Source organism: Penicillium taxi (assembly GCF_028828555.1).
Source record: "Penicillium taxi strain IBT 34144 chromosome Unknown utg000004l_segment0_segment0, whole genome shotgun sequence".
Taxonomy (NCBI): Eukaryota; Fungi; Ascomycota; class Eurotiomycetes; order Eurotiales; family Aspergillaceae; genus Penicillium; species Penicillium taxi.
Window position 1 is genome coordinate 965,780 of NW_026643206.1, and position 11,646 is coordinate 977,425.

Below are 11,646 nucleotides of genomic sequence, written 5' to 3' on the forward strand. Positions count from 1 at the left end.
GTAGTCTGGCTTTCGTTGTCATTGTCGTTGCGCTGTTTTAATTGAGATTCTGATTGCTAGTGACTCACGTCCTGCTGGTCAGATAGCATTTCATTCATTCACCATGAGTCTTGCCCGGCCGGCAAGATGTCTGTTCTGCAGCTTCTCCCGTGCTGTTGTCCCCGGCACGCGAGTGCCTCGTCGCCAATTCCACCCAACCCCAGCGTCGCTGTCCAGTCGGAAACCCAAATTCCCCAATTTGAAATCCTCGGAGAAACAGATCACTGAAGAGTCTGAAACGGAACTGAAGCCGGAGCATTTCAAGCAGTACACGGAGGAGCAAAAAGCTCACCTGGCAAAGCAGTACTCGGCTGCGCAGATGGAAGCCATCCGCGCAGGTGAAGCCGCTATTGACCCTAAGGATCTCGCAGAACAGTTCAGAGCGCGTGATGACCCGAGTAAATTCAAGTACCTGGACGACTTTTCCGTTATCGAGCCTGGCATCGACCGGAACACGCGGGCCCCTCAGTCGAACTCGGACTACAATTTCAAACTGAAGAGTGAAGATGAATTCATCGAGGACTTTGGCCGATTTTTCGCAAATCTGCCTGAGGGTGCTACCGGAGAAGATTTTGTGAAGTTTGGAGAGTCACTGCGATTGACACACGGAAAAGAGGAGAACGAACTCGACCCGCATAGCTCTCTGCTCCCTGATCTCTTCGGCCCCGGAGAGACCATTGATGAGCCTCGCGTAGAGGAAAAGAAGACAGCTGCCGAGAAGGGTGAAAAGGAACGATCTTTGCAGGCTGAGGAGATGACCGATGCCTTGAAGAGTCTCCTCCTAGCCACCGGCTACACAGACCGTCAGGTCGCCGAACTCCGCACCAAAACTCTTGTTTCCCACAGTGTTGTAAACCAAACTCGTCTTGGAAAGGTTCGTCGTGCCTACCGTCTGTCAATTGCAGGCAATGGTCAAGGTCTGTTGGGTATTGGCGAGGGTAAGTCCGATGAGGCTTCCGATGCGAAGATCCAATCGCAGTACCGTGCCATCCGCAACATGCAGCCAATTCCTCGCTATGAGAACCGCACCACCTTTGGTGATCTGAAAGGCAAGGTCGGAGCCGTAGAATTGCAATTGATGCACCGTCCCCCAGGTATGCCTCCTCTCCCATTTAACCACACCACCCCGATCTGACAATATAACAGGATTCGGTCTCCGTGTCCAGTACTTGATTTACGAAATGTGTCGCGCTGCCGGCATTCACGACCTCGCCGCTCGGGTGAACCGTTCCCGCAACAAGATGAACACCGTGAAGGCCGCATATGAGGCTCTCATGAGCCAGAAAGACCCAGAAGAAGTTGCCCGGGCTCGTGGCCGGAAGATGGTCGATGTCCGCAAGGTCTACTATGCTGGCAAGGTTTAACGTTGTTTCCCTCGACGTGTATATAATGTGTTTCTCTTTACTCTTCTCCATGTGTGTTTTGCATGTACTTGTATTCGTAGTCGTTGGTCATTGAAAAGAAATACATTTCTCAAGGTTCAACATTCATCCGTCTCAGTACACAATATTAAGTGCTTAAAGCGAATAAAAGCCTTGCGCAATTCCGTGACACCATCCAAGAAAAACCATTATAACCCGGGTATACGCAGATAAACAACAACAGCCTCGCACATCTTCTATCGAAGAAAAGGGACTCAAAGCAATTACAATTATTGGAAAGTCACATCCTCATACCCTCCACCCGTAGCATGCGTATAATCCTGATCCCCAAACTGACTCTCGTTATCACCTTGCTGTTGCTGTTGCTGCTGCTCCTCATTTTCATTCCAGATCTGCTGTTGCAGAACAATGCTATAAACACTAGCCTTGAGAAGTGTGCAAACAGTTGCAGTCTTCCGCTCAAGAAGACGCACTCCGTCCAACGTCATAGAGGCGGGAGAACCGGCGAGCTCATCAATTTTGTCAGAAAGCTAGATGAGGTCAGCAGATCCGTATTACACGATAGATAATAGGCCGTGGATAGGGGTATGTCGCACTTGGTTCACGTTCCTGAGAAGTCTCGCGTATTCGTCTAGCACTTCCTGCTCGATCTCTGAGACGTGCGGGTTGTCATTGGCCAGTAGTGGGTTTGTGCCTGAGCTCATTGATTGTTCTGCTGGCGTGGGAGTTGTGGGAGCCGGATCGGGCTCTGTGTAGGAATAGTCTTCTACGTTGAGGTCATCGTCATGGGTGAAGGTAGACATTGTTGGTGTTTTGAGGGTTGAATGTTGTTTAGAAGATGTCTGGACCCATGGGCTTGAAGGCGGCGAAAGTCAGGGTCCACTCTGCTCTGCCGCGCCCTAATTACCTTGAATAGTACAAAATATTTCGATTATCACCATCCTTTAAAAATGCATTACGTGGGAAGATTATAAGACAAGATTTATTTACCGCGTACTATTATTACCGAGAAGTGCGGAAAGTGTTAAATAAGAGCAAAATACATTTAACATCAAGATATCCAGTAGACTTAAAAAACATAATTTTCAAGTAGTGTCACAAGCCCGAAGATCATAGTCCCATAAACGCCGCCCGCTGCAAGGAGAGAAATTGGACCAAACGTGTACTGCAGCTTTCAACCAATTTCAACAAACACGCAGAAAATAAAAACATTCGAAGTCCATAATATCGTGACACAACGGGTGTGTTGTGTGTCTCGCATCGTCAAGTGTAAAAGTGAGTTCGAGGCCTTGAGATATGATGACAGTGCAAAATGCTGGATGAAATGGCCAACAACCGAAAACACGATTTCAGACAGTCAGAACGCATTATTTGAGCCAGCAAGGCTCACCAAAAAAAAACGCCTTGTACACCCGAACCAAAGGAAATAAAAAGTTGCATTGAAGAAGATAGAATAAATGCAGTCGTCAATGCATCATGGTCGTCGGAGAGCCGATGCCCAGGCGGCTGCCCTCCGCTTTTTGTTAGAGGAAGAAATAAATCAAAATACAAGTACAAGGCGTGCACTTTGCGTATCGAACGTAATCACATATCTCCCTCATGGTGGAGAGTGACACTATTGAACTCTTCAAAGGGATCGTTCAACTCGCCATTCGGGGTCGCCAGACCGGAGTCCATTGGTACTCCCTTCATCCTGGACTCATCGGTGCCACCGATATCTACGCTGGCACTTTCCTTGACATTGCGGAAATTGACGGTGTCAGTGCCAGCACGGCCCTGATGTGGAATCATAGGTGGTTTCATGTGACGAATGAGCGCCCATTGGGTTGTTCGGAAGAATGGATGGGTCTTGACATCTGATGCACCTGCGCGAGCACCAAGACGCTTGGTCTCATCCTTGATCAGGAGTTTGCGAATCAATGACTTGCACAAGTTGGAAGTCGGCGGCGTACCCGAATGCTCTGGGAACTGCGGCTCATCTCGCAGAATGCTAGCAAATGTAGCATTTCGATTCTTGCCTTTGAAAGGAGTAGTCCCATAAAGCATCTCATAGATCAAGATTCCCAGAGTCCACCAATCAACGGCACTGGTGTGGCCACAGCCTTTAATGACCTCGGGTGCAATGTACTCCTCAGTGCCCACAAATGAGTTTGTACGGAAATCAGCAATGCACGACTTTGTGTCGATGGTGGGGAGAGCAGTAGTGGAGTTACCACCGCTTCGGCCGGGAATCATGGTGGGAGCGCCACCGGGTCCGGATTGTTTGGATAGGTCAAAGTCTGAAAGCATGATATGACCTGACTGGTGCAGCAGAATGTCTGTGATGATTTATATTAATTTGATGAAAGCCATCGATATAGTGGATAAACATACTTTCCGGCTTGAGATCTCGATAGATAAAGCCCATTAGATGGAGGTACTCCAGAGCGGCAGTGACTTCTGCGGCATAAAATCGTGCAGCATCTTCGGATATGCATTTCCCAGGTCGAGTTTGTAGAGCTATCAGGTGGGTTAATCGTCATATTCAAACACTTCCCGTTTGATACCGCATTGGATACTCACTTCTAAAGAACTCTCCACCACTACAGTACTCCATGCAGAGATACAAGTAATCCTCTGACTGGAAGGAATGATACAGGGTGACAATAAACGGGTGGTTACTTGTGGCCAAGATCTCTTGTTCAGCCAAAGCACGCTTAATCTTGTTGCGTTTGATCATCTCCTTCTTGCTAAGGACTAGGCAAATGTTAGTCAATGGCCGCGAACAAATATTCCTGCCGATCATCATTGAACCTACCCTTCATGGCAAAAAGTCGACTCGACTTTTTCTCTCGGACCAAATAGACCTTTCCCACATCACCCTTACCAATCAACTTGATCTTGTCGAAACTTGCAGGTCCCACCTCCACATTTCGAACTTTGATCGAATTTGAGCTGTAAGTACGGCGGAATGGAGCATCAACAACGTCTGCAAATCTACCATTAGCCCCGATGGTAGGGACAGCCAAAATACCTTTGTCAATGCTTGAGTTATTTAGGCTGGATGGCTCGACAACTGCAGTATGGTCAACCAAAGCTTCTTTGCCGATCTGAGATATCGGAGGAACGTCTTCATTTTGACCGTTAGCAAATAGACCCTGGGCATTGGGAGCCGATGCAACACGGCGTAACTTGCGAGCTAGCTCCTCTTTATTGGTGGTAGTAGCCTGTTCCGCAACCGATACCCCGGTGACCTGCAACTCGGGTGTATCAGGAGGAGATGATGGCGCAGACCCATCGTTCCTATGCCGTAGTGCCGGCAGGCCCTGATGGGCGAAGTACGGGTTGGCAGTTGCTGTGGGCGAGTTATCATCGAGAGGATTGCCTTCACTGGCAACGGTTGTTGAACGATTACGACCAATGGCTGGCAAGAATCGAGACTGGCGGAAGGCGGCCTTCTCAGTCTTGGCAAATGCCCCTTGACTCTCCTTCTCTCGTTCGCGATCCTGACTGGCTGTACTACTAGTGTGGGATGGGGTGTGGCTACTCGAGCTATTGATCCGGAAAAAGTTCTTGATCCTGTTTTGTAGGTGGCCGGACTCGTTGGAGTGTTTTCGAGATGGAAGTGAGAGACCGGGGAAGTTCCCGCGTTTGTCGTTCATGGGCGATGGACTGGACGCAAAAAGTTGCGTCATTACGGGGTGGACTTTCGGCAAGGGAACAATGCAGCGGGTATCCAATTACAGCAACGGGGATTGACAGTCAAAGAAAAGTTGCTGGGAAGATGGGAAAGATAGAAGTAGTGGCGGGGTGTCAAAGCTCGGGATAGTCCAGATAGGGATACCGTGGGGAGAGTGTTGTTGATTAAGTAAATACTCGATTGAAACGAGATCTCAACAATAAGAATGAGAAACCAGTAGAGGCAGAAGCAGGACTCATCAATGAGACCGCATCCTAAGTGCGACTGAAAGAAAGGGCAATCAGGACAGATTGGAGGCGAAAGAGGGTGAGTGGATTGCGACGGGGCAACCAAGTGGAGTTCGAATTGGAGTTATGATTAGTCACGGTGTTCCAGCATTCTGCGGGTAAAATAGGATATACAATAAAAAACATGGCAAAACTTCCTATAACAAAGAGAAGGATACTGAACAATTTGATGAATATATCTAATGATTACCATATACTATACTGAGATAGTAATAAGTTCTAGTGGCGAGACTTGGTTAACGGATGAAACGATAACAATGAGAGATCATGTGATATATGGCCAAGCCCGCCAAGCCTCTACTCTCAGCCACCATGATAACATCATAATAATAGCGGACAGACTCTATAGTTATTAGTAATACTTATGAAAGTGGCATCTGGATTCTTCAGTGGGCTGAAACCATGTCAAGCAGGACGGGTTACCTAGGTAAGCTAATATGAAGTATTTCAGTCGCTTTAACTATGAAAGAGGTATATCTTCAAGGCTGTATGGGGAGATCTACTCTCAGCTCTGAGGTGCTCTTCTTAATCCCGAGGGCTCCAGAGCTATCTGAAGTTGGCAGATCATTGTCCAAAGATGAAAAGTTGAGAAATAATGAGAGCAAGGTGGCTGAAGGTCGGACTCAGGTCTGTTTAACACTCCGCATCCATATTAGCACTGGTTATGAGCTAGGTGTAGCAATACGAACACTATCACTACATTGCATAGACGATAAAGCGAAGAATTGAATCATTGGAATTGGATGAATCGTGCTAACAAATAAAATTCTCCATTGATTTTCACATCATGCCCATCAAGGCTAAGTCTGGAACTGCCAGATCCGGCCATCACTTAATCCTGCGATATCAATTGTGCATTGTCATTGTCATTGTCATTGTCCTTGTCATTGTCCATTGCTCATTTCCCATTGTCCACTGTCCGTTGTCCGCTGTTCATTGTTCGCTGCCGATTATCATTTAATCCTGACGCCGACAGAGCCGGCGCAACCAACACTGCTTTTTGGGACGAGTCATGGTTCCAGATTGGGTCTGCCCGCTCACAGTCCGCTCTCCCAAGTTGTTTTCACCATCACCTGGTTCAATTACTAACAAGCTATAATAGCAATATTAGTGGTAAATTCAATGTTTTTCAGATATACTTAGGAACTTACAGGTCTCGCAGCCCAGCGGACTGTCCTCCAACTTCACAAACCCCGCTCTTGGGGAGCGCAGCTTGCGTTGGCTCTCTATCCAGGCCTCTCAGAGATGGTCCATTGCCAGAGCTCCCGCTGCTGTGGGCATTCAATCCAGCTCGAGATGCCTTGGAGTCATTCAGCTCACATGTTCCATCCAGACCTCCCAGGAATTGTCCATTGATAAGGTTCCCACCGCAGCGGCTGTTCAAACTGACCCGAGATACCTCGGAGTCATCAGCAATGACTTCTTCCAGGCATCTCATGAGTCGTCTGGTATCGGAGTCCCCACTGCCTAGGCTATTCTCATCGGTACAGTTCTCTGGGAGAGAGACGCTGGACCTGTAGACCAAATCGTCGCTGACATTTTCACTGTGATTTTCGGCAGGGCTGACAGCAGGGCTAGCCTGAATAGTGGCAATAGCTGCATTGCTAGCCATATCTTCTGGTACAATACTCTCGACAACATTTTGACCCTCTCTCTGGGGTTTAAAACTGTTGTCATCGTTTTGGCCGGTTGACAAGGCAACATCGTCAACCCATTCCTCGGTCTTGCTCCGACTTTGGCGCCCAAAAGTGCTGTCATCATTCTGAATGGTTGCAAAGGGGACCTCATTCACCCATTCTTCGGCACTCTGGCGTCCAAAGGGGTTGTTCACCCGCCGGGGACCTCGACCAGGGCCAATGGGGGTATTACATCCGAGGAAGTTGCCATGGTGATCAGTCGTCGGATCTAGGGTAATCGGCAAAAAGCGCTGGCCTGGGACAAAAACGATATTCTGTCCAACAAAGTTCGTCGCCATGAGGAGACGGAGACGCGGGTAAAACGCGCCGCCAGTGTTGAGCCGACTGACAGAGTTATACTGAATAGGAACATTGACCTGCTGGGATCGATAAGGAGTCCATCCCACCTCAAAACAATAATCGAATGCCTGATGGATATTTCCTCGTGCGAGAGAAAACACAATGCGCTGATCTCGATCACGGGGGTGAGTCTTCAGAGTTCGGGCAATTTTCCGGCCTACTTCGTAGAGCAGAAATCCCAGATTGATCTCAATTTCTTGAAGAGACTGAATAGTTCTAGCCGAGGATCCGGTCACGCTAAGGGTACCGGCTATGAAGTTATTCACCGCACAGTTGAACATCAACGCCACGTTATTAACATGATGAGGCATAGAAAAAGGAGACTGTCTCAATGCAGTGTACCAAGAATCTAGCTCTGATTGAAAATGACGAAGTCTGCAGTCGTCATGGTAAACATACTGATCATACTCCTGTCTGGTTGAGGCTGCAGCTACATGTGGGAAGTAGGTGGGAATTTGCGACGGCTCCACACCAGAGACTGCGTAATGCATTTGCCCGTTTCCATGATCTTGAATGGGGGCATTTGGATCTTGCACATCATTAGCCATGTTTGCAGCATCAACAACTTCTTGGTGTTGACGATATTGCTCAGAATGGATGTCCATAAGCGATTGCACATCATCAGCATAGGTTGCCAATGTGAATGGCCATTCCGCAATCCCACTACCTGAACGCGGGGCTCCCTCCTGGCTGTGCACCATAGGGACGATCTTGCCACCAGCCGTGACACGCTGGTGTGTTGGTGAGGAATGCTTTCTCAAAAATTGAGCAAAGCCGTCGTTAGTGACAACTGGTGTGCGTGGTCGCTCTTTGCTGTATTTCTGTGAATGAGAAAGTGGTCTACCCTTTTTGGTGGTGATCTTGCGGGGGTAGAAGGACGAGGAAGATGGAGCTGATTTCTTGGTAGAACTGTTTGCAGTCTTCTCGGAAAGACCTGGCTTCCTCTGTGAAGAGGAACCTTGTCGCTTGCCTTTAGGAATTATCAGCATGAAATTCTCTTGGGGGCTTTGCGATACTCCATGCAGTTTGTTATGCATCAGCCCTGACCATATGTCAAACATGACATAAGTCTAAACACATATGTTCACAACACCGGACTTGAAGCTTGCAAGCTCAGGCATTTAGTGTTGAGGGATTGGGGATTGTGTAAAGTGACTTACAATATTCGATGTTGGCAGTCCAGTCACAATGCTCCCACTTGGAGCCCTGGTTAAAAGCCAGTAGTGTTGGGATGCTGTACTTCATCTTGGATTGAATTGAAGAGGACATACCTGATTGAAACTGGAAAAAGGAAATAAATTTGTCGTCGATAACTTTGCCTTGGTAAGGAAAGTGCAATGCCGGGTGAGGAAGGAAGGAGAGATAGGGAGCATCACAACAATACGATTAGATTGTTTGAAAGCGGCGAGACAGTGGCACAATTCGCTTTGTTTTTAAATATTCGGAGTGATAGCAGAACATCATTGTATTCAAACAATTGACTGACATTGTTTTGAGTATGAGTCCGAGTCCGAGGGTAATTGATATAGTGTCTCCCTTGATCAGTATAAAGCGATCTCGAGATAATTATGAATCATGAGCTGAGTGAATCTATACATTTCAATCATATTACACACTCTCTCGAACTTTTGCAGGTTTGAGGCCTGAATTAATCCAACACTCTTCCTCAGGCTCATCCAACGCCGACGATATCTGACGATGACTATCCCCAGCGAGGGTGTTCTCCTTCCTTTGCTGTCCCATCTCCCAACTACCTAGGCGCTCATGTCCGCGGGCAACGATCCCACTCGAGGATATGCCATCATCCTGCTCCATGTCGGCGGTTTTATTCGCCTCCCAGATAGGGTTTCTGAATGACACATCTGTATCACTTCCAAGCTTTGTAGGTCCCTTAAACCCTCCAGCACTTGGCTTGCTTGACTTAATTTCTCCTCCCTTATACCGACGACATAGACAAAGACCAACAATCGTTAACACTCCAATAAAAGCCAATGCAACGATGGCCCCAATAACGCCAGCGACAGCTGGTGTCATTCCTTTTCTTTTCTTGGATGTGGATCCGTCATCACCTAGAGATCCTTTGCAGAAGATGGAGTCCGAGTTGCACATCAGACACCATTCCTCGGTTGATTGAACTGCAAAAGTCTCTATATCGGTCTGGAACTCGCTGTAAGGAACTCCTGTGTGGCTTGGTCCGTAGCCAAAAAAGGAGTAAGACGAAAACTCCGTGGAAGAATCCGTTCCGTTGTGTAAGAAAAATCTCACGTACAAATTGCTGCTTTCAGGGTAGGATGCCACAAGTTCATCATCATCATACTCAAAACTGTAAAGTTCAAAGATCAACGAAGCTCCTCTGACTGGACGAGAAAAGAAATTAGACTGTTGCTTCGAGGCCAAGCCCATCAAGGAGGCTAGAGCCACAGCGGGTTCATCGTCACCAAACAATAGTGTCATCTTCTTTTGGGTACCAAAGCTCTCAATATTCATACTGAACGCCTCCAGAATGGCTGTGGCTAATGTTTGACCTCCTATGGGGAAGATTTCACCAATAGTTGATTCGCTCGAAGAGTCACTTTGTCTGTTTGTTGAGTATGTATAGAGTCCTGCCAGCCACCGCGCTTGTTTCAACTCATCATCACTGATAAGCTGCTGCGCGGTGCTATTATGCAAGACTTCGTACTCCAGATAGTCAGCAATGGCAACAGCATTCGAGTAAGTGGCTGATGATTCGTCGTCGAAGGCTCCCAACAGGTCTTGATTCCAGAGTCGCGTGTAGAATGCCTTGGTCTTCGATATAATTCGTCCTGCATCTTCGCTATTCTGATACTCTGATGTTGCGGCTTGATACATATCACATTTAGCTTGTCCAGCAACTAGGACAGAAGAGGGGTCTCCATCTCCCAAGGTAACAATCGAAGGGAACTGGTAGCCATCTAATGGGGCAGTATAATCAATCCCATCGGCTATTGACTCGGTGGAATTCATGTTCAGTTGGCCCAGGGGTGGATACAGACCCAGCATAAACGCCTGGGCGGATGCGATGACCCATTGGTCGGTGGTTGTCAATACATCCACATCTTTTGAATCCAAGATGGTTGGTGCAATGTATTGAATAGTCGTCGCGGTGGCATTGCTGCTTCCTGCTGAGGAAACATAGCGATCACGGAAACTCGATCCCACGTTGGCCAGCTGGCTTGCACCATATTCCGACAGACCCATTGGTTGCTTTTCGGCCAAAGCACTGGGCGTACTATCTCCGTATAGAGTGTACGCAAAGACACTCCAAACTCTCACTGAGTAGTCCTGGGCAGCAACAAGTGCAAATCCCTGGAGTAACAGTATGTTGAAATGGCGGCTGGTCAGCATGTTTCTTAAAGCATAAGATACATAGAAGCGAGAAGCATTTATATTGATTATACACGAGGGGATATGCTTGATTTAAAGGCAAGTCAACCTGTATCGAGAGTGATAGGGTAGGATCCATGGGCTATCTGCTTCCAGGTCTATTATACCGTACCATTTGACCTATATGGACTCAATTATGTCATGTAATAGCCCAAAGAACTTCCGCTTTCAGCAACAACTCATGCAATAGTGAATTACATATCCAGATAAGTATAGGATATTGTCGAAGACGATTCAACACCTCGGTATTCGCAGTATGAATGGAAGCCCTGGCGGCTCATCCCCTTCTGATATCTTAGATAGTACCTACATAATTAGACGAAATTTAACAATCTTTCAATTGTCATTCCAATCAGTGTGGTCAGAGTTTCATCAAATCATCCTTTTTCAGATGATGCTACTCAATTGGTTCGAGGGTTACACCAGTCGATGACGCGCACTATATTAGCCAAGTCTCCAGCAATTGCCCGTTGGAATTTTAGTCGTCAGATAAATAATATATGCTCAATACTAATTGCGCAATTCCAGAGCTTGATAATACACTGATTGAGGTAAAAATGGAGGTTGAGGTATGAGTGGAGGTTGAAAATAGAGGCCTGAGAAACCGGGCATATTAGACATATATGTATTCTAATAGTCTATCTCGACGACCAACGACGACCGACAACGACTAAGAATGTGGATACTGAACGTTCTAGACGACTAAGCATGCAAGCTTCCAAGATCAATCACAATGTTATTTCTAATTTTCATGCCTTCTTTACTCCACCAAAGCGGTATTGAGAGCGGTGTGACCATCCACCAATTATCGTTCTCTG

The 11,646-nt window shown here is 47.2% G+C and overlaps 5 protein-coding genes across 5 annotated transcripts; 1 reads left to right on the forward strand and 4 right to left on the reverse strand.

Annotated features, from left to right (window-relative positions):
- Window positions 1-103: 103 nt before the first annotated feature.
- N7495_005270 (mitochondrial 37S ribosomal protein uS5m) lies at window positions 104-1,403 on the forward strand (the record flags this gene model as incomplete). Its single annotated transcript, XM_057207921.1, has 2 exons — window positions 104-1,133; window positions 1,186-1,403. 2 exons carry the CDS (start codon window positions 104-106, stop codon window positions 1,401-1,403), a joined length of 1,248 nt encoding a protein of 415 aa, XP_057061695.1.
- A 287-nt stretch (window positions 1,404-1,690) lies between these two features.
- On the reverse strand, window positions 1,691-2,224 carry N7495_005271 (DASH complex subunit DAD3 family protein; the record flags this gene model as incomplete). Its single annotated transcript, XM_057207922.1, has 2 exons — window positions 1,691-1,951; window positions 2,018-2,224. 2 exons carry the CDS (start codon window positions 2,222-2,224, stop codon window positions 1,691-1,693), a joined length of 468 nt encoding a protein of 155 aa, XP_057061696.1.
- Window positions 2,225-3,005: 781 nt separating this feature from the next.
- On the reverse strand, window positions 3,006-5,095 carry N7495_005272 (putative serine/threonine protein kinase (Nrc-2); the record flags this gene model as incomplete). The annotated part of the gene is made up of 4 exons (XM_057207923.1): window positions 3,006-3,739; window positions 3,795-3,920; window positions 3,984-4,157; window positions 4,219-5,095. 4 exons carry the CDS (start codon window positions 5,093-5,095, stop codon window positions 3,006-3,008), a joined length of 1,911 nt encoding a protein of 636 aa, XP_057061697.1.
- A 1,439-nt stretch (window positions 5,096-6,534) lies between these two features.
- On the reverse strand, window positions 6,535-8,668 carry N7495_005273 (uncharacterized protein; the record flags this gene model as incomplete). Its single annotated transcript, XM_057207924.1, has 3 exons — window positions 6,535-7,660; window positions 7,823-8,393; window positions 8,584-8,668. 3 exons carry the CDS (start codon window positions 8,666-8,668, stop codon window positions 6,535-6,537), a joined length of 1,782 nt encoding a protein of 593 aa, XP_057061698.1.
- A 363-nt stretch (window positions 8,669-9,031) lies between these two features.
- On the reverse strand, window positions 9,032-10,789 carry N7495_005274 (uncharacterized protein; the record flags this gene model as incomplete). Its single annotated transcript, XM_057207925.1, has 1 exon — window positions 9,032-10,789. One exon carries the CDS (start codon window positions 10,787-10,789, stop codon window positions 9,032-9,034), a length of 1,758 nt encoding a protein of 585 aa, XP_057061699.1.
- Between the last annotated feature and the right edge of the window lie 857 nt (window positions 10,790-11,646).